This window comes from Coregonus lavaretus (genome assembly GCF_964263955.1).
Source record: "Coregonus lavaretus genome assembly, chromosome: 7".
NCBI classification, from domain to species: domain Eukaryota; kingdom Metazoa; phylum Chordata; class Actinopteri; order Salmoniformes; family Salmonidae; genus Coregonus; species Coregonus lavaretus.
Window position 1 is genome coordinate 58642405 of NC_139994.1, and position 25411 is coordinate 58667815.

General features: G+C 45.1%; 1 protein-coding gene across 1 annotated transcript in view; it reads left to right on the plus strand.

Annotated features, from left to right (window-relative positions):
- The window catches only part of LOC311132658 (mitogen-activated protein kinase kinase kinase 11-like), a 45139-nt gene extending 26949 nt beyond the window's left edge, over positions 1-18190 (plus strand). The window contains exons 3-10 of the mRNA XM_084165923.1: positions 1300-1448; positions 2004-2179; positions 2441-2687; positions 6099-6215; positions 7483-7654; positions 7789-7889; positions 8047-8721; positions 14744-18190. Of these exons, the coding sequence (XP_084022049.1) occupies positions 1300-1448; positions 2004-2179; positions 2441-2687; positions 6099-6215; positions 7483-7654; positions 7789-7889; positions 8047-8721; positions 14744-15372 (2266 nt within the window). The 3' untranslated portion in view covers positions 15373-18190. The remainder of the gene's footprint in view (positions 1-1299; positions 1449-2003; positions 2180-2440; positions 2688-6098; positions 6216-7482; positions 7655-7788; positions 7890-8046; positions 8722-14743) is intronic.
- Positions 18191-25411: the final 7221 nt, after the last annotated feature.

The following is a 25411-nucleotide window of genomic DNA, read 5'->3' on the forward strand; positions in this document are numbered from 1 at the left end:
TAATCTTGACCCCCCCCCCCCTATTCTTTTTCATCCATCTCCTTGGTTACATCCCAAATGGCTCCCTATTCCACATAGGTAGTGGAATGGCTCCCTATTCCAAAGTAGTGCACTATTTAGGGAACAGGGTGTCATTTAGGATGCAACACTTCACTTCTTCTTCATCATAAAGCTGTAGATCTCAGATGATGAGGTAAAAACAGAGCAGTGGAGAGGCACAGTCTCTGTTGGATGGTGTTATTAAAGGACTATATCAAAACGCTGAAGGCTACACCCCCCACTTACAGGCAGCCTACAGGCCTTTTAGAGGAGTTTGTGTGTTGATTGAATGGATGTAATTGACAGTGTGGGAGATCCAAGCACTTTGCCACTCTGAGGATCGGCAACGTCCCGTGTGTGTGTGTGTGTGTGTGTGTGTGTGTGTGTGTGTCATATATATGGGGAAACCGTCCTATCATGTTTTTGTTGTTTGTTGTAGTAAATTGTAAAAAAGTGTATTGCTTTCTACCCTATTTGTCTTTATGCATGATGTTTTATAGAAGCATAATGCACTTCCATGAGCGCCATTATTGCATATAAATAAATGCAAAATAATAATAATATATTGCACAGTTATCTTCCCTCCACTTCAGCTGTTGATATAATTTGCATGCTTTGTATGTGTGATGCTATACGTACATAAACCAAACCCCTCCTTGAGGTGCCCCAGCCATTCCACATATTTGTTCCAACACTGGCACACACCTGATTCAATTTGTCAAGCAATGACTTCTTGATTAGTTCACTAATTGAATCAGGTGTGCTAATACCAGAGACGGCGAGGAAGGGAGATATCCCACTTGCTGTTTTTTTCTGGTTCAATGAAATCAATGGACTAAGTCAGGGGTTCTCAAACCTCTCCTCGGGGACCCCCAGCCGTTCCATATGTATTTTAACTATTCCACAGCTCGCGCACCTGATTCAAAATGTCAACTAATCATCAAGCCCTTGATTAGGTGAATCAGTTGAGTTAGTTCAGGGCTACGACTAAATTGTGAAATGTCTTGGAGTCCCCGAGGAGAAGTTTGAGAACCACTGAACTAAGTACACCAAATCCAGCTGCTATTGCATTGGTGTCTATGGGAGACCCACCCCGTTAAGTATACCGGAACTGACCATTTTCTTCAATGGCAAACAGCCTGAGGGAACCATCTTCCTTTATCCACCATATTTGCTAGTACTAGAAGGACCAGGGACTGGCTTGATAAACTGCCCGAACCTTCCATTGAAGGCTCCTTGCTCTCCCTCTCTCCTCCCCAGCTATGGTGTTCTATTGTGGGAGTTGCTGACAGGGGAGGTTCCCTACAGGGGGATAGATGGTCTGGCTGTGGCCTACGGAGTGGCTGTCAACAAACTCACCCTCCCCATCCCTTCCACCTGCCCAGAACCCTTCGCCCAGCTCATGGCAGGTAAGAGTCCTGTGTGTGTGTGTGCTCGTGCGCGCACTTGTGTGTGTTGAATTTGGTGTTACCATAATGCTCTCGCTCTCGCTCTCGCTCTCGCTCTCGCTCTCGCTCTCGCTCTCGCTCTCTCTCGCTCTCTCTCTCTCTTTTTCCTCAAACCTGGAGGAGAAATTTGTCACATACAGAAAGAACACTGAGCAGCTGATATGTTGTGCAATATATTTTGGCTGCCGTTCATATATTTTCTGAAGGATATTGTTGGTTTGAGGTTGTTGTTGATTTGCTGTGCCAGTTGTGTTGGTAGTGGTAATGTTTGATAAAAGCACAAAAGAAAAGTCACTGTCCCAATTATTGTCATGGTATCAGTCTTGACAATGCCTTGTCAAAATTCTGCTAAAATACAACCATAATAGTTGGAGAGTTTGTGTTTGAATTGTGTCATGATCTGAATGCAATCCTGCACTTATAGCTAAACGTCCCATGATTATGCTTTGGTAGTGGAGCAACTGTAATTTGCATGTTATTATAATTTATATTAACTGAGTATTTCTGCCTTGACAGAGTGCTGGGATCAGGACCCACACCACAGGCCCAACTTTGCCTCCATCTTGGTTCAGCTAACGGCTCTTGAAAGGCAGGTCATGGAGGAGATGCCTCAGGACTCCTTTCATTCCCTACAGGAGGACTGGAAACTGGAGATCCAGGACATGTTTGATGAGCTCAGGGCCAAGGAGAAGGTGAGGCAGACAGAGCCGGCTGTCTTTTCTATTAGAGAGAGGCTTGGAGAGTAGGATTGTATGATGATTATTTTGTGTGTTCGGATGGTGCATTTGTGATGGGTATGTATGTAGGACTATGAGTGTGCGTGTTTATGCATGTTTATACATGTTTATGCATGTTATTACATGTGCACTGAACATTTTGTAATGGTGTTTGTGTAAGTGTGTGTTTGCGTAGTAAAACAACAATAACCAGTAATAAGATGGTAATAACTCCAGGAGCTGCGTTGTCGTGAGGAGGAGCTGAAGCGTGCAGCGGTGGAGCAGAAGTCCCACGAGGAGTTCCTGAGGCAAAGGGAGCAGCAGCTGGCCCAGTGGGAACAGGACGTGTTTGAGAGGGAGCTCAGTCTGCTCATCCTGCACATGAACAACCAGGAGAAGCCCAACGTCAAGAAGAGGAAGGGAACCTTCAAGAAGCACAAGCTGAAGGGCAGCAAGAATGGAGAGAAGATCAGCATGCCTCAAGGTGAGGGGACGGGGATGAAACTTGCTTGGGATGTCTTGAAATGTCTCTCTACACAAGTTCCAAAAAGGTTATTCGGTTGTCCCCATAGGATAACCTTTCTTGGTTTCAGGTAGAACCATTTTTGGCTTCAGGTAGAACCCCTTCGGGTTCAATGTAGAACCTAAAAGGGTTCTACTTGGAGCCAAAAAGGGTTCTTCAAAGGGTTCTCCTATGGGGACAGCCGAAGGACCCCTTTACGTTCTAGATGGCACCTTTTTTTCTTAGAGTATGTACTCCAGCATTTTGGATTGAAGATTAAATGTTTGAGGTGACAGTACAGAATGTCACCTTTTATTTGAGGGTTTTTTCATAAATACAGTGGGGGAAAAAAGTATTTAGTCAGCCACCAATTGTGCAAGTTCTCCCACTTAAAAATATGAGAGAGGCCTGTAATTTTCATCATAGGTACACGTCAACTATGACAGACAAAATGAGAATTTTTTTTCCAGAAAATCACATTGTAGGATTTTTAATGAATTTATTTGCAAATTATGGTGGAAAATAAGTATTTGGTCAATAAGAAAAGTTTCTCAATACTTTGTTATATACCCTTTGTTGGCAATGACACAGGTCAAACTTTTTCTGTAAGTCTTCACAAGGTTTTCACACACTGTTGCTGGTATTTTGGCCCATTCCTCCATGCAGATCTCCTCTAGATCAGTGATGTTTTGGGGCTGTCGCTGGGCAACACAGACTTTCAACTACCTCCAAAGATTTTCTATGGGGTTGAGATCTGGAGACTGGCTAGGCCACTCCAGGACCTTGAAATGCTTCTTACGAAGCCACTCCTTCGTTGCCCGGGCGGTGTGTTTGGGATCATTGTCATGCTGAAAGACCCAGCCACGTTTCATCTTCAATGCCCTTGCTGATGGAAGGAGGTTTTCACTCAAAATCTCACGATACATGGCCCCATTCATTCTTTCCTTTACACGGATCAGTCGTCCTGGTCCCTTTGCAGAAAAACAGCCCCAAAGCATGATTTTTCCACCCCCATGGTTCACAGTAGGTATGGTGTTCTTTGGATGCAACTCAGCATTCTTTATCCTCCAAACACGACGAGTTGAGTATTACCAAAAAGTTCTATTTTGGTTTCATCTGACCATATGACATTCTCCCAATCCTCTTCTGGATCATCCAAATGCACTCTAGCAAACTTCAGACGGGCCTGGACATGTACTGGCTTAAGCAGGGGGACACGTCTGGCACTGCAGGATTTGAGTCCCTGGCGGCGTAGTGTGTTACTGATGGTAGGCTTTGTTACTTTGGTCCCAGCTCTCTGCAGGTCATTCACTAGGTCCCCCCGTGTGGTTCTGGGAATTTTGCTCACCGTTCTTGTGATCATTTTGACCCCACGGGGTGAGATCTTGCGTGGAGCCCCAGATCGAGGGAGATTATCAGTGGTCTTGTATGTCTTCCATTTCCTAATAATTGCTCCCACAGTTGATTTCTTCAAACCAAGCTGCTTACCTATTGCAGATTCAGTCTTCCCAGCCTGGTGCAGGTCTACAATTATGTTTCTGGTGTCCTTTGACAGCTCTTTGGTCTTGGCCATAGTGGAGTTTGGAGTGTGACTGTTTGAGGTTGTGGACAGGTGTCTTTTATACTGATAACAAGTTCAAACAGGTGCCATTAATACAGGTAACGAGTGGAGGACAAAGGAGCCTCTTAAAGAAGAAGTTACAGGTCTGTGAGAGCCAGAAATCTTGCTTGTTTGTAGGTGACCAAATACTTATTTTCCACCATAATTTGCAAATAAATAAATTAAAAATCCTACAATGTGATTTTCTGGATTTTTTTTTCTCAATTTGTCTGTCATAGTTGACGTGTACCTATGATGAAAATTACAGGCCTCTCTCATCTTTTTAAGTGGGAGAACTTGCACAATTGGTGGCTGACTAAATACTTTTTTCCCCCACTGTATCTGTTTTACTGTTAAGAAATGTAAGCACTTTATAGATCTATTCCCCCCATACTATTAGTGAATTTGTCCAAATACGTATCACACCTTGAAATGGGGAGACAGATATGTATGAAAATACCCTCAAATAAAAGTTGCCATTCTGTACTGTCATCTCAAACATTTAATCTTAAATCCAAAAGGCTGGAATATAGAGCCAACTTAAAAAATGAGTGAGACGGTCAGGCAGGCACATAGGCAGAGAAAGAGTCAGTCAGTCAGTATACAGTACATGTCATTCACCTCAGCTCACCTCACACTCCTTCACTACTGTGTCAACTGAGTGTGCAGAAGAATCATATACCCGTTATCTGCTGTAGATTCACTTTCTCTTGTAGACAACTCCCATTGTCTACTGATAAGAAACTCACCATAGAAACAAACATGCTGTACACTCATCATGCCTAAACAGAGGCACTCAGAGTTCCTCATACAGATACTCTCCCTCTTTCCAAATGCACACAGACTTACTTTGTGTGTGTTCACTAGTGTGTGTGTGTGTGGAGGCTGTGGTCAGGCCATTCCCAGCAGCAGGGTAGTGATTTGATGGGGGGTTGATGAGAGGGACATGGAGCTAACCCAACCACGCCTCTGGGCTTCCTGTCACTCCTGGCTGGCCCTTCTCTCGCTCTATTTTTCTCTCTTTTTCTCTCTTTTTCTCTCGTTCTCTCTCTCTCTCTCTCTCTCTCTCTCTCTCTCTCTCTCTCTCTCTCTCTCTCTCTCTCCTCCAACTCTAACTTATTTCTCCCTTCCAGCTATATCTCTCGTTCCCAGCTTTTTCTCTCTCACTCCCTGTCTCTCTCTCCCAGCTGTTTCTTCTTTTTTCCCCCAGCTCTCCTTTTCCTTCTTGCCTCTCTCTTCTTCTCTCCCAGTACTTCCACACCCAAGGTATCCTACGACGCCAAGCTAGCCGAGGACAGACATCCTTCAGGCTTGTTTTCGTTTACTTTGGCCTCACAAATTACCATTATCTCTCACAAATGACCATATTCTCTCACAAATGACCATATTCTCTCACATAATACCATATGATCTCACAAATTACCATACACTCTCACAAATTACCATATTATCTCACATATTACCATATTCTAATGGCATGAAAAGGAAATTCAGACACCCATGCCACCACATAAAATAAATATTTATTTCCAAGGTAAACAATGTTGTTAAAGATTGTTAGTTCCTTTGTCTTTGTTTGAATCTGGGTCGAGTTCAGTAGGCCACACTGTAGCAAAACACTTTTCACCTGTAAAATCAATGTGTTCTTATTGGACGAAGCTAAGGTAGTACCTCCCCGTTTTACTCTGTTTCAAAACGTTTCCTCCCTACTGAACAGGACCCCAAATTTTGATTTTATGATTTATTTTCTGTCTGTGTGGTCTGGTCTCACATCTAGTGTATGTCTCTTCCAGACTTCATCCATAAGATCACTGTCCAGGCGTCTCCAGGGCTGGAGAAGAGACGCAACTCTCCCGATCTGGGCACTGGCACCTCTCCCTCCTTCGGCCCACGCTTCCGAGCAATCCAACGTGAGTGTGGTCTACACACACACACACACACACACACACACACATCATCCTTTTTTCACCTCTACACACTCACTTCACTCCGCCCTTACATTCTCTGTCGCTTTCCCTACAGACTTCCTCTCTCCCTCTTACACACCCTCTCACAACAATACCTGTTCCAGTCCAAATATTATCTCTTCCTTTCTTCTAATAATGGATCAACAGTGTATTTGCTTTAGCCTTCAGTTCTCTCTATCTGCAATGTCCTCTTTCTACCAGCTAGGGGAGTCTTTGCTCCATGTCTTACGATGACAAAAATAATCTCCTCATCTTTTACAAGCATGTGCTGTTACACATTGCCTTTTTACTGAATAAGAAACCAGCTAAATTCATTGGTCTCTGTGAGGCTGTGTGTCACAGTGCTAAGTAGGAGTGGAGGTTAACAGCACTGTTCTGGAGTCAGCGCTAAAGACAAATTACATTATAATGACTGTTTCCCCTTAGTGGGAGAATACTCCCCATAGATCATGTCCTATTCTACACCTACAGGAATTTGCTGTGTCCCAACAGACTTAAAGGGGTTTTCCCAAAATGCCCATAAAATAGGCCTAACCACAATGGTTGAGTTTAAAAGTACAATTAAGATCGCAATTTAATTTATATTACATTTTTTATTGGCTTAGTGGTTTCCGAAAACATCTGTTTGATTTATTTATGCGTTAAAAAGTGGGTTGGATTCATGCCTCTGTAATCATTCGTAGGCTTAATGGTAATTTTTAGGGCTCTGTGTGCGGTTGTCATTAAAATGTATTTCCTTATTTAGCGAACATCTGTGCTAGCAATGTCACGGCAGACAATGACTTACTGAACCCAGGGGCCATATGGGTAGAATTGTGTTAGCGCTTTAGCGTCTTAGCATCTTCGCACTGTATCAGCCCATAGAGATTGCAGCGATGTCGTGAATGACTAACGTGACAGCAGTTTGCATCTCGGAGTCAGAACCCCCTTTGGGACGGGAAGCCTGTTGTGTGACGGTGCTGCGAGAGCTGCTGAGTCATGCAGTCAGTGTTTGTTTAACATTAGCGTAGCTGAGTTAGCATCGCTGGCCCAGAGGGGATGAGAAAGTCTGCTGTAAGTGTGCAGCACCAGGTGGAGTCTCACTTCTATTATTGCCCGTTTTGATCCCCCATTCTCTGTCGCTCCCCCGCACTCCCCTCTCTTCCCAAACTTGTCTCTCTCTCTCGCTCTCTCTCTCTCTCTCTCGCTCGCTCGCTCTCTCTCTTTCCAGTCAGCCCTAGTGAGAACAGCAGGGCGTTTGGTCTGAGCTCCATGTGGCCCCTGGAGGCCCCTCCACACAACAAGCAGGCCAACGGGGACCGGCTGGGCCCCCACTGGAGGCCCCAGAGCCCAAAGAGCCCCAAGAGCCCCAAAGTCCTGCGCCTCAGCCCCCAGGAGAGCAGGTAGTAACCCCCTCGCCTCTCTCTTACACCCCTCTATACACAGGGCCAGATATGAATCAGAAATGGAACATTGTTTGGCACTGTATTGGCTGAAGCAGAACTATTGTGTTTTAAAGCAATTATGTATGTTCCAGTCTTTCAATGAGAGCCAAGCTTCTGGACATGGACAGCAATGAGAACGGAGAATCCAAGGATGACTTTGAGGAGTACAGACCCTCCACGCCTGCCCAAAACGGTATGCTCTTCACCACTACCAGAGTTACTTTACCATATTCACACACACACACCACCTCTATCCTAACTAATTGGGTCATAGCTGATTGTAAATTGTGCTAAATTAGTATTCTGTATGCATGAGCTGACCAACCTACCCCTCTCCCTCTCCTCCCCAGGCTCCTTGGTGAAGGAGCCCCCAAGGCCTACTCTACCACAGGGGGACTCGGGCAGTGAGGAGGGGCTGGAGGGGGGCTCCCCGGCCGGCTCCCCCAGGCCTGAGCACCGCTCCCTGGGAGGCCTACTGAGGAGCACCCACCGGGCCCTACTGGGCGGAGGCTTCCTCCTGGCCTCTGTGGCCCTGGGACGACACCTGGACGTGCCCCACATCCCCCCCAGGGTTCCCCCCCGGACTAACCCCCAGCCCCTGGACCACCACCACCTTCCGCAGGAGGTCACCATCACGGCCCCCAAAATCCCCTCCTCCTCAGACCCCCCGGTGGTGGATGACCTTATAACCTTCTCCAGCTTGGAGCACCTCCCCCGGCCCCTCTTCGACTTCCCCTGCGCCCTGCACGCCCCCGGGGTGAAGCCCCTGCCCCTCACGCCACCTCCGCCTCACCCACGGGAGAGGACCTGCCACAGGCACGCCCAGACCCCTCAAAGCCCTCAAAGCCCTCAGAGTCCCCAGACCCCCCGGAGCCCCTATTACCAGGTCCAGAGGCAGGCTAGCCCAGCAGAGTGGGCCCCTTCTCCCCACCACACCAACGGGGAACCAGGCTGTGACGCCTGGGGCCAGGGGTCAGACAGGAGGAGGAGGTCCAGCCAAGGCCTGCTCTCTGCCTCTCAACTAGGTGAGTGTATACGCACACATGCACAAAAACAGACACATGCATGCATGCACGCAACACACACACACCCCACCCCACTTCCCCCTACAGACTCCAGACAGGGGATTTTTGTTATTTACTCATTACAAAGCAAAAACACACATCTCACCCATATGCATTGCGTGTGGCTTACGTAGCAGCAGCTCTGACACAGTTATAATGATGCTGGAGCAGGAGCACAGTAAAGGTAAGAGATTCTCACAGTGAGTTAAGGGCTGTTTTAAAGAGTTGCCCTCCAGGGCCATTTTATATGCTAACTTCATATCTAGTCTTGTCTGTGTCACACAACAGTGTTCTCGCTAAGGATGCCATCGTAGAACTGCCTCGAGACCTTCATCAAGCCTGTCTCTGCTTGTAATACTGCTAATAACTATCATCTTCAAATCAAGCAACTCATCACAAGATGCACGTAGAGTCAAAAGCTACATAAAACAAATTACAATGCTATTACCGTATACCGGAATATGTTACGTTTTATTAGCTGTAATGACCCCAAAAATAACAAGTTGTTGTAAAGTTTTTGGCAGCAACTTGTTTGCATAGAAGAAGAAAAAAACTCTGAACACTGCACAGCAATTTGACTGTACTCTCATGGTAAGCTCAATATGGCTGTGTAATTGTATTTCTATGTTTCTTTAGGCTGCATCCCAAATGGCACGGTATTCCCTATATACACTGAGTATACATTTAAATTGTACATTTTCGTAATTTAGCAGACGCTCTTATCCAGAGCGACTTACAAATTGGTGCATTCACCTTATGATAGCCAGTGGGACAACCACTTTACAATATATTTAAAAAAAAACATTTTGGGGGGGTAGGGGGAGAGTAGAAGGATTACTTTTATCCTATCCCAGGTATTCCTTAAAGAGGTGGGGTTTCAAGTGTCTCCGGAAGGTGGTGAGTGACTCTGCTGTCCTGGCGTCGTGAGGGAGCTTGTTCCACCATTGGGGTGCCAGAGCAGTGAACAGTTTTGACTGGGCTGAGCGGGAACTGTGCTTCCGCAGAGGTAGGGGGGCCAGCAGGCCAGAGGTGGATGAACGCAATGCCCTCGTTTGGGTGTAGGGACTGATCAGAGCCTGAAGGTACGGAGGTGCCGTTCCCCTCACAGCTCCGTAGGCAAGCACCATGGTCTTGTAGCAGATGCAGATTTCAACTGGAAGCCAGTGGAGTGTGCGGAGGAGCGGGGTGACGTGAGAGAACTTGGGAAGGTTGAACACCAGACGGGCTGCAGCGTTCTGGATGAGTTGTAGGGGTTTAATGGCACAGGCAGGGAGCCCAGCCAACAGCGAGTTGCAGTAATCCAGACGGGAGATGACAAGTGCCTGGATTAGGACCTGTGCTGCTTCCTGTGTAAGGTAGGGTCGTACTCTGCGAATGTTGTAGAGCATGAACCTACAGGATCGGGTCACCGCTTTGATGTTAGTGGAGAACGACAGGGTGTTGTCCAGGGTCACGCCAAGGTTCTTTGCACTCTGGGAGGAGGACACAACGGAGTTGTCAACCGTGATGGCGAGATCATGGAGTGGGCAGTCCTTCCCCGGGAGGAAGAGCAGCTCCGTCTTGCCGAGGTTCAGCTTTAGGTGGTGATCCGTCATCCACACTGATATGTCTGCCAGACATGCAGAGATGCGATTCGCCACCTGGTTATCAGAAGGGGGAAAGGAGAAGATTAATTGTGTGTCGTCTGCGTAGCAATGATAGGAGAGACCATGTGAGGATATGACAGAGCCAAGTGACTTGGTGTATAGAGAGAATAGGAAAGGGCCTATGGTAAGAGCACGTGGTGCGGAGACAGATTCTCGCCACGCCACCTGGTAGGAGCGACCTGTGAGGTAGGACGCAATCCAAGAGTGAGCCGCGCCAGAGATGCCCAACTCGGAGAGGGTGGAGAGGAGGATCTGATGGTTCACAGTATCAAAGGCAGCAGATAGGTCTAGAAGGATGAGAGCAGAGGAGAGAGAGTTAGCTTTAGCAGTGCGGAGAGCCTCCGTGACACAGAGAAGAGCAGTCCCAGTTGAATGACCAGTCTTGAAACCTGACTGGTTTGGATCAAGAAGGTCATTCTGAGAGAGATAACAAGAGAGTTGGCTAAAGACGGCACGCTCAAGAGTTTTGGAGAGAAAAGAAAGAAGGGATACTGGTCTGTAGTTGTTGACATCGGAGGGATCGAGTGTAAGTTTTTTGAGAAGGGGTGCAACTCTCGCTCTCTTGAAGACGGAAGGGACATAGCCAGTGGTCAAGGATGAGTTGATGAGCGAGGTGAGGTAAGGGAGAAGGTCTCCGGAAATGGTCTGGAGAAGAGAGGAGGGGATAGGGTCAAGCGGGCAGGTTGTTGGGCTGCCGGCTGTCACAAGTCGCAAGATTTCATCTGGAGAGAGAGGGGAGAAAGAAGTCAAAGCATAGGGTAGGGCAGTGTGAGCAGGACCAGCGGTGACATTTGACTTAATAAATTAGGATCGGATGTCGTCAACCTTCTTTTCAAAATGGTTGACAAAGTCATCCACAGAGAGGGAGGGGGGAGGAGGAGGAGGATTCAGCAGGGAGGCGAAGGTGGCAAAGAGCTTCCTAGGGTTAGAGGCAGAGGCTTGAAATTTAGAGTGGTAGAAAGTGGCTTTAGCAGCAGAAACAGAGGAAGAAAATGTAGAGAGGAGGGAGTGAAAAGATGACAGGTCGGCAGGGAGTCTAGTTTTCCTCCATTTCCGCTCGGCTGCCCGGAGCCCTGTTCTGTGAGCTCGCAATGTGTCGTCAAGCCACGGAGCAGGAGTGGAGGACCGAGCCGGCCGGGAGGATAGGGGACATAGAGAGTCAAAAGATGCAGAAAGGGAGGAGAGGAGGGTTGATGAGGCAGAATCAGGAGATTGGAGGGAGAAGGATTGAGCAGAGGGAAGAGATGATAGGATGGAAGAGGAGAGAGTAGCGGGAGAGAGAGAGTGAAGGTCGCGACGGCGCATTACCATCTGAGTAGGGACAGAGTGAGTAGTGTTGGAGGAGAGCGAGAGAGAAAAGGATACAAAGTAGTGGTCGGAGACTTGGAGGGGAGTTGCAGTGAGATTAGTAGAAGAACAGCATCTAGTAAAGATGAGGTCAAGTGTATTGCCTGCCTTGTGAGTAGGGGGGGACGGTGAGAGGGTGAGGTCAAAAGAGGAAAGGAGTGGAAAGAAGGAGGCAGAGAGAAATTAGTCAAAGGCAGACGTAGGGAGGTTAAAGTCACCCAGAACTGTGAGGGTTGAGCCATCCTCAGGAAAGGAACTTATCAAGGCGTCAAGCTCATTGATGAACTCTCCAAGGGAACCTGGATGGCGATATATGACATGGATGTTAAGCTTGAATGGGCTAGTGACTGTGACAGCATGGAATTCAAATGAGGAGATAGACAGATGGGTCAGGGGAGAAAGAGAGAATGTCCACTTGGGAGAGATGAGGATTCCTGTGCCACCGCCCCGCTGACCAGATGCTCTCGGGGTATGCGAGAACACATGGTCAGACGAGGAGAGGGCAGTAGGAGTAGCAGTGTTTTCTGTGGTAATCCATGTTTCCGTCAGCGCCAAGAAGTCGAGGGACTGGAGGGTAGCATAGGCTGAGATGAACTCTGCCTTGTTGGCCGCAGAACGGCAGTTCCAGAGGCTGCCGGAGACCTTGAACTCCACGTGTGTCGTGCGTGCAGGGACCACCAGGTTAGAGAGGCAGCAGCCACGCGGTGTGAGGCGTTTGTATGGCCTGTGCGGAGAGGAGAGAACAGGGATAGACAGACACACAGAAAAGGCTACACTAATGCAAAGGAGATCGGAATGAAATTAACTAAACATCTGGGGAAACGAGGCCTCCCTCACTAACCTTTCACTGAAACACTCAAATACAACTCTTCCACTTTAGGAATTATAATTGCTGAAATCTACAGTAGTTCAATGTTTCCAGGAATAGACTAACTTAGTTTATTCAGCTAGCTAACTTGGTACAGTATTCTTCTGTGAAAACCTCCCAGTGCACCATATCCTATGACGCCATAGCTAACTAGCATGCTAGCATCCAATAACACACGGTTTAGCACCAATACTTGGTTACAACAAACTACCAGTGGATCATTCATGTCCGTGTCTAGTTCCTTTCATAACGCAGAAGTAATTAAACGTTGGCTAGCTAGCACAAAGTCAGTCATGCTATCTACACAAGTGGACTACACATCTCGAATGTTCAGAAAGTGAAGCTTACGTTGCAAAATTCTCATTGACTAAAATGATACAGTACTGCTAGCTGGTAATGTTGGCAGCTAGCAGTGGCTGCGGTGTTGACTGTTTGAAAATGTAGCTGGCTAGCTAACCTCGATAGTTTCTCTATACTACACCTTTGTCTTTGATACCAAGACAACTATGTAGCTAGCTAACTTTACACTAATCAAATCGTTCTGTTGAAAAGTATTTAGTTGCTACAGTACTGCTAGCTGGTATTGTAGTGTATTCGACTGAGCCCGGTGAAGCACGAGGCTAGCTAGCTAACCCACTACCTGGACCATTAAAGCTAGCTAGCCTCGTGCTTCACCGGGCTCAGTCGAATACACTACAATACTTACCTACAATAACTACCTACAATAACTACCTGGATAAACTACCTACAATACCTAACTACAATACCTACCTACAATCTAAATGCATGGTTTAAGCAGTGGCTGCGGTGTTGCTACCCGCTAGCTAGCTAGCTTTAATGGTCCAGGTAGTTGGTTAGCTAGCTAGCCTCGTGCTTCACCGGGCTCAGTCGAATACACTACAATACTTACCTACAATAACTACCTGGATAAACTACCTACAATACCTAACTACAATACCTACCTACAATCTAAATGCATGGTTTAAGCTTTACTCGACACATATAAAGAAGAAGCCAAGCTTACCTCCCCGCTTAGAGGAACACAACCTCACCCCATCGCTCCTCAGTATACCAAACATTAGGAACTCCTTCTTAATATTGAGTTGCTGGAGTCAGAGCTAAAGACAAATTACATTATAATGACTGTTTCCCCTTAGTGGGAGAATTCTCCCCACAGATATTGTCCTATAACACACCTACAGGAATTTGCTGTGTCCCAACAGACTTAAATGGGTTTTCCCAAAATGCCCATAAAATAGGCCTAACCACAATGGTTGAGTTTAAAAGCACAATTAAGATCGCAATTGAATTTATATAAATTTTTTTATTGTTTTAGTGGTTTCTGAAAACATCTTTTTGATTCATTTATGCATTAAAAAGGGGGTTGTATTCATGCCTCTGTAATAATTCGTAGGCTTAATGGTCATTTTCACGGCTCAAGTGTGCGGTTGTCATTAAAATGTATTTCCTTATTTAACATAAAAAACGAAATGCTTCTCTGTGACATCTGTGATTTTCAAAACCTGCAACGAGTTTCTAGCCCAAAGGGGGGTATTTTCTTGATGATGTCATCGAGGAGAACTTTTTCACTTTATATTTTTTTCTACAAAACTTAGAAATGTGTCATTTTCACGTATGTTGACATTGGTATTGTGCTGGAGATAATGAACATGAGGTTGAAATATTGGTGGAGTTGCCCTTTAATACCTCCAGAGAGCTGTATCAGGTCATCTGACACACACCTTTGGTTTCCGCCTCACCTTTTCCACCCTATCGTCTGCACGCAAGCTGATCTCGCTTCAGTGCTTATTCAATGCCCCAATAGGATGTAATTTCCATCACTGAAAGTTAGTCTTTTGTCAGTCAGTAATACTAGACTAAGACGAAAATGTCTGCACACTTAGTCAATTGCCATTTATTTGATCGTTTTATATTAGCTAAGCTGTCAGTGAAATTGTTATTATTTACCTTCCTGTATCTTAGCAACCTGTTTGGGGTGTGTGGTAGATTTTGATGCTTCAGTCTGTGACACTGTTTTAATTAATTATTACGTAACATATTTATTATAATCTCTGTGTTCCACTCATCTAATCTGTTCTCTCTCACTCTCTCTCTCTCTCAGTCCTGGACCTCCCCATGTGCCAGGACAGTCTGGAGTCCGAAGACAATCCCTCGGCGGTCCCCTTCTCCCTTTTCCCTGACCCTCGCCTCTGGAGCCCCAAAACATGCCGCCTGGAGGTCAACGTCATCCCCCGCCCGCGCCCCTCCCCCATCCGACCCCGCATCGACCCCTGGAGCTTCATCTCTGCTGGGGGCGGTGGCGGAGCATTTGGTGGTGCCCGCAGCCCCCGACGGTCAGATAGCCACCCATTGGGGTACCAGCCCTCGCCCACCAACCCCTTCACAAACTGTGACCCCTTCCCCTCCCCGGACTGCGACCCATTCTCCCTGAGAGCCGACCCATCGTCAGGCATCACGCCCGACATGCCCTCGCCCTTTGACCCCTTCTCGGCACCGTTCCCCACCTCCCGCTCGGCGCCCTGCTCCACTAACGGGTCCCCAACCCTGCCCACGTTCCGGGTGGCGCCCCTGAACCCGGCCGACTCGCCGCTTATCGACCTGGGCTGGGCGGCGGTGTGCGGGGTCAGGGTCAAGCCCCTGGAGGTCACCAAAGAAAAGATGCGACCCGGAAGGACTCTTGGACTCAAGCCCTTCAAGTCCCCCACGCAACCCAGAGACGATCGCTTCTAAACTAAACCCCCAACCCCGACCTTGCCTTTCTCATAGACAGAGTTTTTACAGGCGTTTTTTTAAAGAATGCGGCCCCCCGCCCCCTAAATGGACAGAGTACAGGTCGTGTATATCCTGTGTTAGGAATGATGAGGATTTGGAGTCCTTTTTAAAACAAAAATGCACATGACCCGCCCCCCGCTCCCCTTTAGGGTAATTGTGGGAAGTGGGGTGCCGAAACAGTGGAGTGGTTTCGTGTTGCCTTAGAAACCAACCAGGAAGCTAATCCTGCCCGCCATCTAGCTCAGTGATAATGGATTGTGGAAGTGGATCCCTGTGCACAACAAACCAATGTCTGATGCCCATTTTATTTCTGGTCTTGTCTTGAGTGGTGAACCTACTTCAGAACCTGTTTTCTATGATTTGGCTTAAATGTGCAAAGGACTGGGAGCTAAGGGAAGCTAGGTGCAAGATGTGAGGATGATTCTGGTCTTACCCTTGACAAACAAAAAAGTCTCAAGCATGTTTGTCTCTCTCTTTGCAATAAATAGCATGTGGTGGGTCAATGTGAGAGAGTACTCCAAGTATGGCTACAGAGGTGCCATATCATCCAATCAAAATTCCTTAGAAAGTCTCTGGATATTAAAGCCAAACAAACCCAGAACCCAGGCATTCCGCCAGGAAAAAGATAACATTAAAAACACATTCCCAAAATGCGACTTATTTATTTGGCTGGTCGGCAGGTGACAAAGCATGGGGAGACTAGAGGCGCCACACAGCACATTCCGTTCATGTGCCAAAGAATGTGACTGCTTCGGCCAACAGTGTTATACATGTTCCCCCCTACAGTACGGCAGAGTGGTAGGGCACAAAACTATAGCCCCTCCCCCATTTGTCCAGTATTATCTACCAGGATTGGTTCTGTCCAGTCCAACATGGGAATACTGTTAAATCTGATTGGATGAAATCACGGAAGTAGCGACTTAAAGAAAATCACTAAGTATTACACTAACTTCTTAGTGACTAATTGGCATGTTAGAAGGGAAGCTACAGTATAATAGACTGCAAACAAATTTGGGTAAGATATCCCCTCACAAAAACCGTGTCATTAGAATCCAATGGCTGTTCCGTTCTAGGGGAAGAGAGTTTACCCAAGTGGCAAGCTTTGTGATTAGTCTTAATGACTGTGCTGACGAACCGGGTGATAATATTAATTAGCATTGTGATAAGGACAGGGTTAATTTATTAACATGGAGATATTTGCCTAATTGATACATTTCCCCCAACATAAAGTTTAGACTAAATGAGTCAGGATCATAAAGGGGATTTAAGCAGCGCTGTCCGTTTTATCGCATCCACGGCAGGAGGCCCATTTAATGAGATTCCAGATTATACAGAAGCCCGCTCCCTTTAGAGCAATGTCTCATTATAAGGGCTTGGAATTTTTCCTGACCAAAGGACATGACCAGGGGCACAGAGTTCTTCCTTCCTGGTCAGGTCACTTGACCGGGGGCCCAGAGTTCTTCATTCATGGTCACGTGACCAGGGGCCCAGAGTTCTTCCTTCCTGGTCAGGTCATGTGACCAGGGGCCCAGAGTGCTTCCTTCCTTCCTGGTCAGGTCACATGGTCAGGAGAGACTCCTAACCTTACCCATCACTCAGATCCCACTTATTCTCAGGTCAGGCAAACTGCTCCTCTCTTGATCCAAAGAGATTGGGTTCCGTTTTCGCTTCACGCCATTGACTACTGACGGGACTGCATCTCAACCTATAAGGTGCCTCCCCTCTCTACCTCTCCCCCTATGTGACGTGCACATAACTACTTAGAGACCTATCATCTTTGATCTTTATCATCGTTCTTACTGAGATTTGTTTGAGGGGCAGGTGTGGCCTGAGACTACAGTATATGTCAACCCCAAATCTGTCTGTCGTCATTTCATATTCGATAAAGAACAGAAAGTGAGAATTCACTCCAGTAGAAGATACATGTACTATGCAATTTCAATTGTGGTTCAATGGAGATAAACAGCTAGTGGCATCGATGTCTGAGTCTACAGGGGTAGGCCAGTGGTCTAATCATCACCAAAGGACAAGGAAATGGCCAAGGATGTTTCATATTTAGGATTATAAAAGTAATCTGCAAAAATGAGTTTTATTCCCATTCATAGTATTACATATTCGTATTTCAAAAGGGTCCTCTCTAGGTTTAATTGTTAGATTTGTAAAGCAGCCATGCAGTGCCCTGTGACACTCAACGCTTAAATACACAAAATGCACTCTTATTGTACTGACTTATGGTCCAACCCAACAGCCCACGGTGTGTGTGCATGCGTGCCAAAAAAAGTAGTGCACTACTTTTGACCAGGGCCCTATATAGGGAATAGGGTGCCATTTAATATAGATCTCCTCAGCTCTTGGCCCCTTGGCTTTCCCCTCTCCCATCACAGAGTCATCTAAAGCTGTGGCAGGTGTGTTATTGCCTACAATACTAATCCATACTTGAACCCTGCGCTTTAGCCTCAACATACAAGTTAACAGACAACCCCTGTAACTCCCATAGGGACAGGATGAAACTGAGACTGATGGTCGAAATCGTCGCAAGAGCTTCAGTATTGCTGCCTGTCCATCTTTCTCGTCATGTGTCAGTCAGTCTGTCTAGACACCGAGCCCTCATATCCGGCTCAGTTCTTCACCGTCTTATCTGTAGACTTTAATTTCCCTTAGACCACACGCTGTCAGTCAGATGCGTCCAACCCCTTAAAGGTTATAGTGTAGTACACAGATAACCCAAAAGAGAGTTTACTCAACTTATGCCTCTCTGAATTGTTGTGAGGTTGTATGTTTGCCCTACTAAATCACTATCCACCTAAGTGATGATCTTGTGTAGATTATATCAGTTTGACTATATTTTATCATCTTAGGTCAAAAGTCAGTGATAGGTTTGAGGAGTGTGTTTTGATCTTGGCAAGCCATCAGACAAACAGATACAGTGGAATCTCCCCTTCATGTTGGGTGTCACACTACAATGGTCCTTTAGTGAGATTGAACATTTACACTTTTCTTGAAGTAACTGGCTGTATTTATTATGGATCCCCATTAGGGTGACAGACTGACTGACACATGACGAGACAGACGGACAGGCAGCAATGCTGAAGCTCTTGTGATGATTTCGACCACCAGTCTCAGTTTCATCCTACTCTTCCTGGGATCTAGCCAAATTAAGGCAGTTATACAAATATAAAAACATTACAATACATTCACAACACATTAAGTGTGTGCCCTCAGGCCACTACTCTACTACCACAAATCTACAATACAAAATCCATGTGTATGTGTGTGTATAGTGTGTATGTTATCATGTGTGTGTATGCATGTGCCTGTGTTTGTGTCTTTTACAGTCCCCGCTGTTTCATAAGTTGCAAAGGTCATTAGACAATTACCTTTCGGTTGTACACAAAACATCAAATTCACTCATGATGTCTGGATAGAATCAAAAGTCTACCTTAACTCCCTGGCCTTAACCCAATTGAAAGACAAAACCCTCCTCCCCCTTGTTTCTCTCTTTGATTCTCTTCATGGTCTTCTAACCTGGTCACGGTGATGACAGGTTTTTGGACAGGAAACTAGATTCCTCGAATGGTCCTAGAATGCTGTCGGGTCGCGCTGCCGGTCCCTAGATTGATGCGGATGACAGGCGGTGCTCCAATAAGAAACTCCTGACGAGTTGTTTGTGACGCGCCGCCCTTTCAGGCATTGCCTCATCCGTCATCGCGAATCAGCGCCCCCCATCCGTGCTGACAGGCCGAATGAAACAGAACTTTGCAGAGGAGGAGAGGAAGGTATGGCTGTAGGACAAATACTGGCTTCATTCATGCTTACTTTGTCCATTTGTGTCAAGCTTTGAGGGGTATCAGTTAGTAACATAACCAAATTATTGAAGCTATTTTATTTTCACTTAGCAAATCGCATCGGGTCTATTACGGTAATTGCTTCCTGCCTCAGCCAAGGCATGCTCTCCCTCTCCTTCATCGTTAGTGGAGATTTAGTGCCGGACTCGGCTCATTTACCCAGCATCCTCGCTACTTACCTGGACTGAATGAATCATTCAAATAAACCCGATTTATGGCCTCCATTTCCATCTTCTCGCACCCAGCTATTATTACCAGAGGGGGATTATGTCTCTTTGTGAACACCTGCCTTTGTTCTGCATGATGTTGTCAAACAAAATGATTAAAGATGACCTTTACCAAACGTGAGGGGAAAATGGCCTCTAGGGACCCAACAACGTGTCTGTGTGAGGCTAAACCAATACCAGGTGTAGCCTAGTTCTGAAGCTAGCTCTTAAGCGTATTTCTCATCCGTTTTAGTCCGATCACTCTTCAAGGTCACCATCTGTTGTCCGCTCGTTCAAAAGATAACACTTAAGAGCCCTAAATCGAATAAATGAGGAGACAGATTTGTTTCCAAGACAACCACACTACAGCGGCTACCCAGAATTCAGTTCAGTTCATAAAGTGTGGGGAAACGACGCATGGACCAATCTGTGGTTATTTAGTTCCAAGGTCTAGATGCGTCTCCTCCGTAGCCAAACTGCCGTTATTATTGTCCGGTTTGACTATTGACCGAGTGTTATGAAAGAAAGCCGTTACCGGTACGAGCAATTTAACAAAGATGTGTCAAAAGCACATGCGCATGTAATTGTTTCGTCTAAAGCCAATGGCTCCCTCTAAAGTGTACTTTATTTTTAATCATCCCTGTGCCAAAAATACATTCCTTGCACAAAAGCATATGGAACAAAGAAATGGAATAAATCTAATTAGAATATCTCTGATGGAACCGTCAAGATTTTAAGATGTTGATAGAGAGGGTGACCCTGTCAACCTGAATTAGACTGAATCCGATCAATTAAGTATCTGATTTCTCTTTTCCTTGTCCTTTGGTTCATTTGAGTAAACAGTTCATATTTCAAGATATTTGGGGGTATTTGTTGGTATAGGTCATCTCACTCGAGTCCTGCTTAAATTAACTAATTTAAATCTAAATCGTCAAACAATAAGTAACCTATGAAAGATGGTTTAGATGGTGCAATTCCCTGGGACTTTGTGGTAGAATATGTTCGGACTCACACTCAGATAATCACAGTACTGTGTACAGTGCATTTGGAAAGTGTTCAGACCGTTTGACATTTTCCACATTTTGTTACGTTACAGACTTATTCTAAAATTGATTAAATAGTTTTTTCCCCTCATCAATCTACACACAATACCCCATAATGACAAAGCAAAAACAGGTTTTTAGAAATGTTTGCAAATGTATTAAAAATAAAAAACTGATATCACTTACATAAGTATTCAGACCCTTTACTCAGTACTTTGTTCAAGTACCTTTGGCAGCGATTACAGCCTCAAGTCTTCTTGGGTATGACGCTACAAGCTTGGCACAACTGTAGTTGGGGAGTTTCTCCCATTCTTCTCTGCAGATCCTCTCAAGCTCTGTCAGGTTGGATGGGGAGCATCGCTGCACAGCTATTTTCAGGTCTCTCCAGAGATGTTAGATCGGGTTCAAGTCTGGGCTCTGGCTGGGCCACTCAAGGACATTGAGACTTGTCCCGAATCCACTCCTGCGTTGTCTTGGCTGTGTGCTTAGGGTCGTTGTTCTGTTGGAAGGTGAACCTTCACCCCAGTCTGAGGTTCTGAGCACTCTGGAGCAGGTTTTCATCAAGGATCTCTCTGTACTCTGCTCCATTCATCTTTCCCTCGATCCTGATTAGTCTCCATGTCCCTGCCACTGAAAGACATCCCCACATCATGATGCTGCCACCACAATGCTTCACCGTAGGGATGGTGCCAGGTTTCCTCCAGACGTGACGCTTGGCATTCAGGCCAAAGAGTTCAATCTTGGTTTCATCAGACCAGAGAATCTTGTTTCTCATGGTCTGAGAGTCTTTAGGTGCCTTTTGGCAAACTCCAAGCGGGCTGTCGTGCCTTTTACTGAGGAGTGGCTTCCGTCTGGCCACTCTACCATAAAGGCCTGATTGTTGGAGTGCTGCAGAGATGGTTGTCCTTCTGGAAGGTTCTCCACAGAGGAACTCTGGAGCTCTGTCAGAGTGACCATCGGGTTCTTGGTCACCTCCCTGACCAAGGCCCTTCTCCCCCGATTGCTCAGTTTGGCAGGTGGCCAGCTCAAGGAAGAGTATTGGTGGTTCCAAACTTTTTCCATTTAAGAATAATGGAAGCCACTGTGTTCTTGGGGACCTTCAATGCTGCAGACATTTTTTGGTACCTTTCCCCAGATCTGTGCCTCGACGCAATCCTGTCTCGGAGCTCTACAGACAATTCCTTTGACCTCATGGCTTGGTTTTTGCTCTGACATGCACTGTCAACTGTGGGACCTTATATAGACAGGTGTGTTTTTTTTATATATTCATTTTCAATTTCGAAAAACCTGTTTTCGCTTTGTCATTATGGGGTATTGTGTGTAGATTGATGAGGGAAAACATTTATTTAATCAATTTTAGAATAAGGCTGTAACGTAACAAAATGTGGAAAAGGGGAGGGGTCTGAATACTTTCCGAAGGCACTGTAGCACTCCTTACTGTCACTGGCTCCCATCAGCTTGCTATGGAGTTTTATATAGGGGGACAAAGGATAGGATATTATATTTATAATGGCCTTTTTTTAAACACTGGACATATTTTGAAGAGGGCCAGATACAGTCCACATTAGGATGCTTGATTGCTTCATATTTTTGGATGACAAAGTTTTTAATTGTATTTTGTATTTCACTTTAGGTTTTCACTGGAGTATTTAAGATAAAACAGTATGGGTGCTTCACTGGCGAAAACTCTTACGTTCCTGCTTCCAAATTGAACCAAAATGGTTTTGTAAAATCTATCTAGGCATCCCAGTATTTTTTAAATAGCAAAAAATGGAAGACTTTACTTTTTATAGTTTGATAAATATGTTTTCGAAAGATATCCTTCTGACTTGTACATTGAACAAGATCCCAAACTGAGATCCCTTCGAGGCACCCATACTGATTAACAGGTATGTGCATAAAACTGCTATCTACCTAAGTAGAGATGAGGTCTTCAGTTTGACTGAAATATGTCTTGACAACAGTGGACATTTTGTGACCTCCCTGTTTTTGTAGAATATATGTTTGCTTTGTGTTTGTTAAACATTCCTTTCCGAATCCTTTTTTATTTTACATAGGCTATGTGATGAGTATTATGTTGCATTTCCTCAAAGCCTGCTGTACAACTATCCACATTTGGGGCTCTATTCAATCTGTATCGCTGAAGCGTTACAGATTACGCGATAGAAATGTAAAGGTAATTTCTGAGTGAGCCGACATACGCAGCGTTTACCTTGAATGCCGTTTCCGCCAACGCGGGAACAATGCCTTTAAATTTCAGTTGGGCAATAGGAAGTGAATAGAGCCCTTGGTTTCTGCTCGTATGAGTTTGTCGTTGGGCTTTGAGATGATGTCGTCATTTGTTGTGTTGTTTGTGAAATCTCGCACTGGGCTGGGCCTAATCAAAAACTATTTTATTGTTGTGCATCAGAGGCGTGTTTGTGTGTATATGTGAGAATGTGTGTACTTGTTTTTTGTTCTTGACTATTTTAATGGGGTTTAACCTGTGGAAAAACATAAAGGAAAAACTCAAAGAAAACGAGACCAAATAAAATGTAACACAACCCTGAGATGTGTGGTTTTGTTATTTTCTTTTGGGGGTTTTCAATTGAAAAGCCAGCAATAATTAATCCATATATCAATCCAATGAATCCAAGTACATAATATACTGTATATATACTGTATATATATACAGTTGAAGTCGGAAGTTTACATACACTTAGGTTGGAATCATTAAAACTTGTTTTTCAACCACTCCACAAATTTCTTGTTAACAAACTATAGTTTTGGCAAGTCGGTTAGGAGATCTACTTCATGCATGACACAAGTCATTTGTCCAATAATTGTTTACAGACAGATTATTTCACTTATAATTCACTGTATCACAATTCCAGTGGGTCAGAAGTTTACATACACTAAGTTGACTGTGCATTTAAACGGCTTGGGAAATTCCAGAAAATGATGTCATGGCTTTAGAAGCTTCTGATAGGCTAATTGACATATTTTGAGTCAATTGGAGGTGTACCTGTGGATGTATTTCAAGGCCTACCTTCAAACTCAGTGCCTCTTTGCTTGACATCATGGGAAAATCAAAAGAAATCAGCCAAGACCTCAGAATTGTTTTTGTAGACCTCCACAAGTCTGGTTCATCCTTGGGAGCAATTTCCAAACGCCTGAAGGTACCACGTTCATCTGTACAAACAATAGTACGCAAGTATAAACACCATGGGACCGCGCAGCCGTCATACCTCTCAGGAAGGAGACGTACTTTGAGATGAACGTACTTTGGTGCGAAAAGTGCAAATCAATCCCAAAACAACAGCAAAGGACCTTGTGAAGATGCTGGAGGAAACAGGTACAAAAGTATCTATATCCACAGTAAAACGAGTCCTATATCGACATAACCTGAAAGGCTGCTCAGCAAGGAAGAAGACACTGCTCCAAAACCGCCATAAAAAAGCCAGACTACGGTTTGCAACTGCACATGGGGACAAAGATCGTACTTTTTGGAGAAATGTCCTCTGGTCTGATGAAACAAAAATCGAACTGTTTGGCCATAATGACCATCGTTATGTTTGGAGGAAAAAGGGACTGGTGCACTTCACAAAATAGATGGCATCATGAGGAAGGAAAGTTATGTGGATATATTGAAGCAACATCTCAAGACATCAGTCAGGAAGTTAAAGCTTGGTCGCAAATGGGTCTTCCAAATGGACAATGACCGCAAGCATACTTCCAAAGTTGTGGCAAAATGGCTTAAGGACAACAAAGTCAAGGTATTGGAGTGGCCATCACAAAGCCCTGACCTCAATCCTATAGAACATTTGTGGGCAGAACTGAAAAAGCGTGTGTGAGCAAGGAGGCCTACAAACCTGACTCAGTTACACCAGCTCTGTCAGGAGGAATGGGCCAAAATTCACCCAACTTATTGTGGGAAGCTTGTGGAAGGCTACCCGAAACGTTTGACCCAAGTTAAACAATTTAAAAGCAATGCTACCAAATACAAATTTAGTGTATGTAAACTTCTGACCCACTGGGAATGTGATAAAATAAATAAAAGCTGAAATAAATAATTCTCTCTACTATTATACTGACATTTCACATTCTTTAAAGTGGTGATCCTAACTGACCTAAGACAGGGAATTTTTACTAGGGTTAAATGTCAGGAATTGTGAAAAACTAAGTTTAAATGTATTTGGCTAAGGTGTATGTAAACTGTGTTCCTCTGTAGCTCAATTGGTAGAGCATGGCGCTTGTAACGCCAGTGTAGTGGGTTCGATCCCCGGGACCACCCATACGTAAAAATGTATGCACACATGACTGTAAGTCGCTTTGGATAAAAGCGTCTGCTAAATGGCATAAAAGTGTATATGTATGTATATACAGTGGGGAAAAAAAGTATTTAGTCAGCCACCAATTGTGCAAGTTCTCCCACTTAAAAAGATGAGAGAGGCCTGTAATTTATAGGTACACGTCAACTATGACAGACAAATTGAGAAAAAAAAATCCAGAAAATCACATTGTAGGATTTTGTATGAATTTATTTGCAAATTATGGTGGAAAATAAGTATTTGGTCACCTACAAACAAGCAAGATTTCTGGCTCTCACAGACCTGTAACTTCTTCTTTAAGAGGCTCCTCTGTCCTCCACTCGTTACCTGTATTAATGGCACCTGTTTGAACTTGTTATCAGTATAAAAGACACCTGTCCACAACCTCAAAACAGTCACACTCCAAACTCCACTATGGCCAAGACCAAAGAGCTGTCAAAGGACACCAGAAACAAAATTGTAGACCTGCACCAGGCTGGGAAGACTGAATCTGCAATAGGTAAGCAGCTTGGTTTGAAGAAATCAACTGTGGGAGCAATTATTAGGAAATGGAAGACATACAAGACCACTGATAATCTCCCTCGATCTGGGGC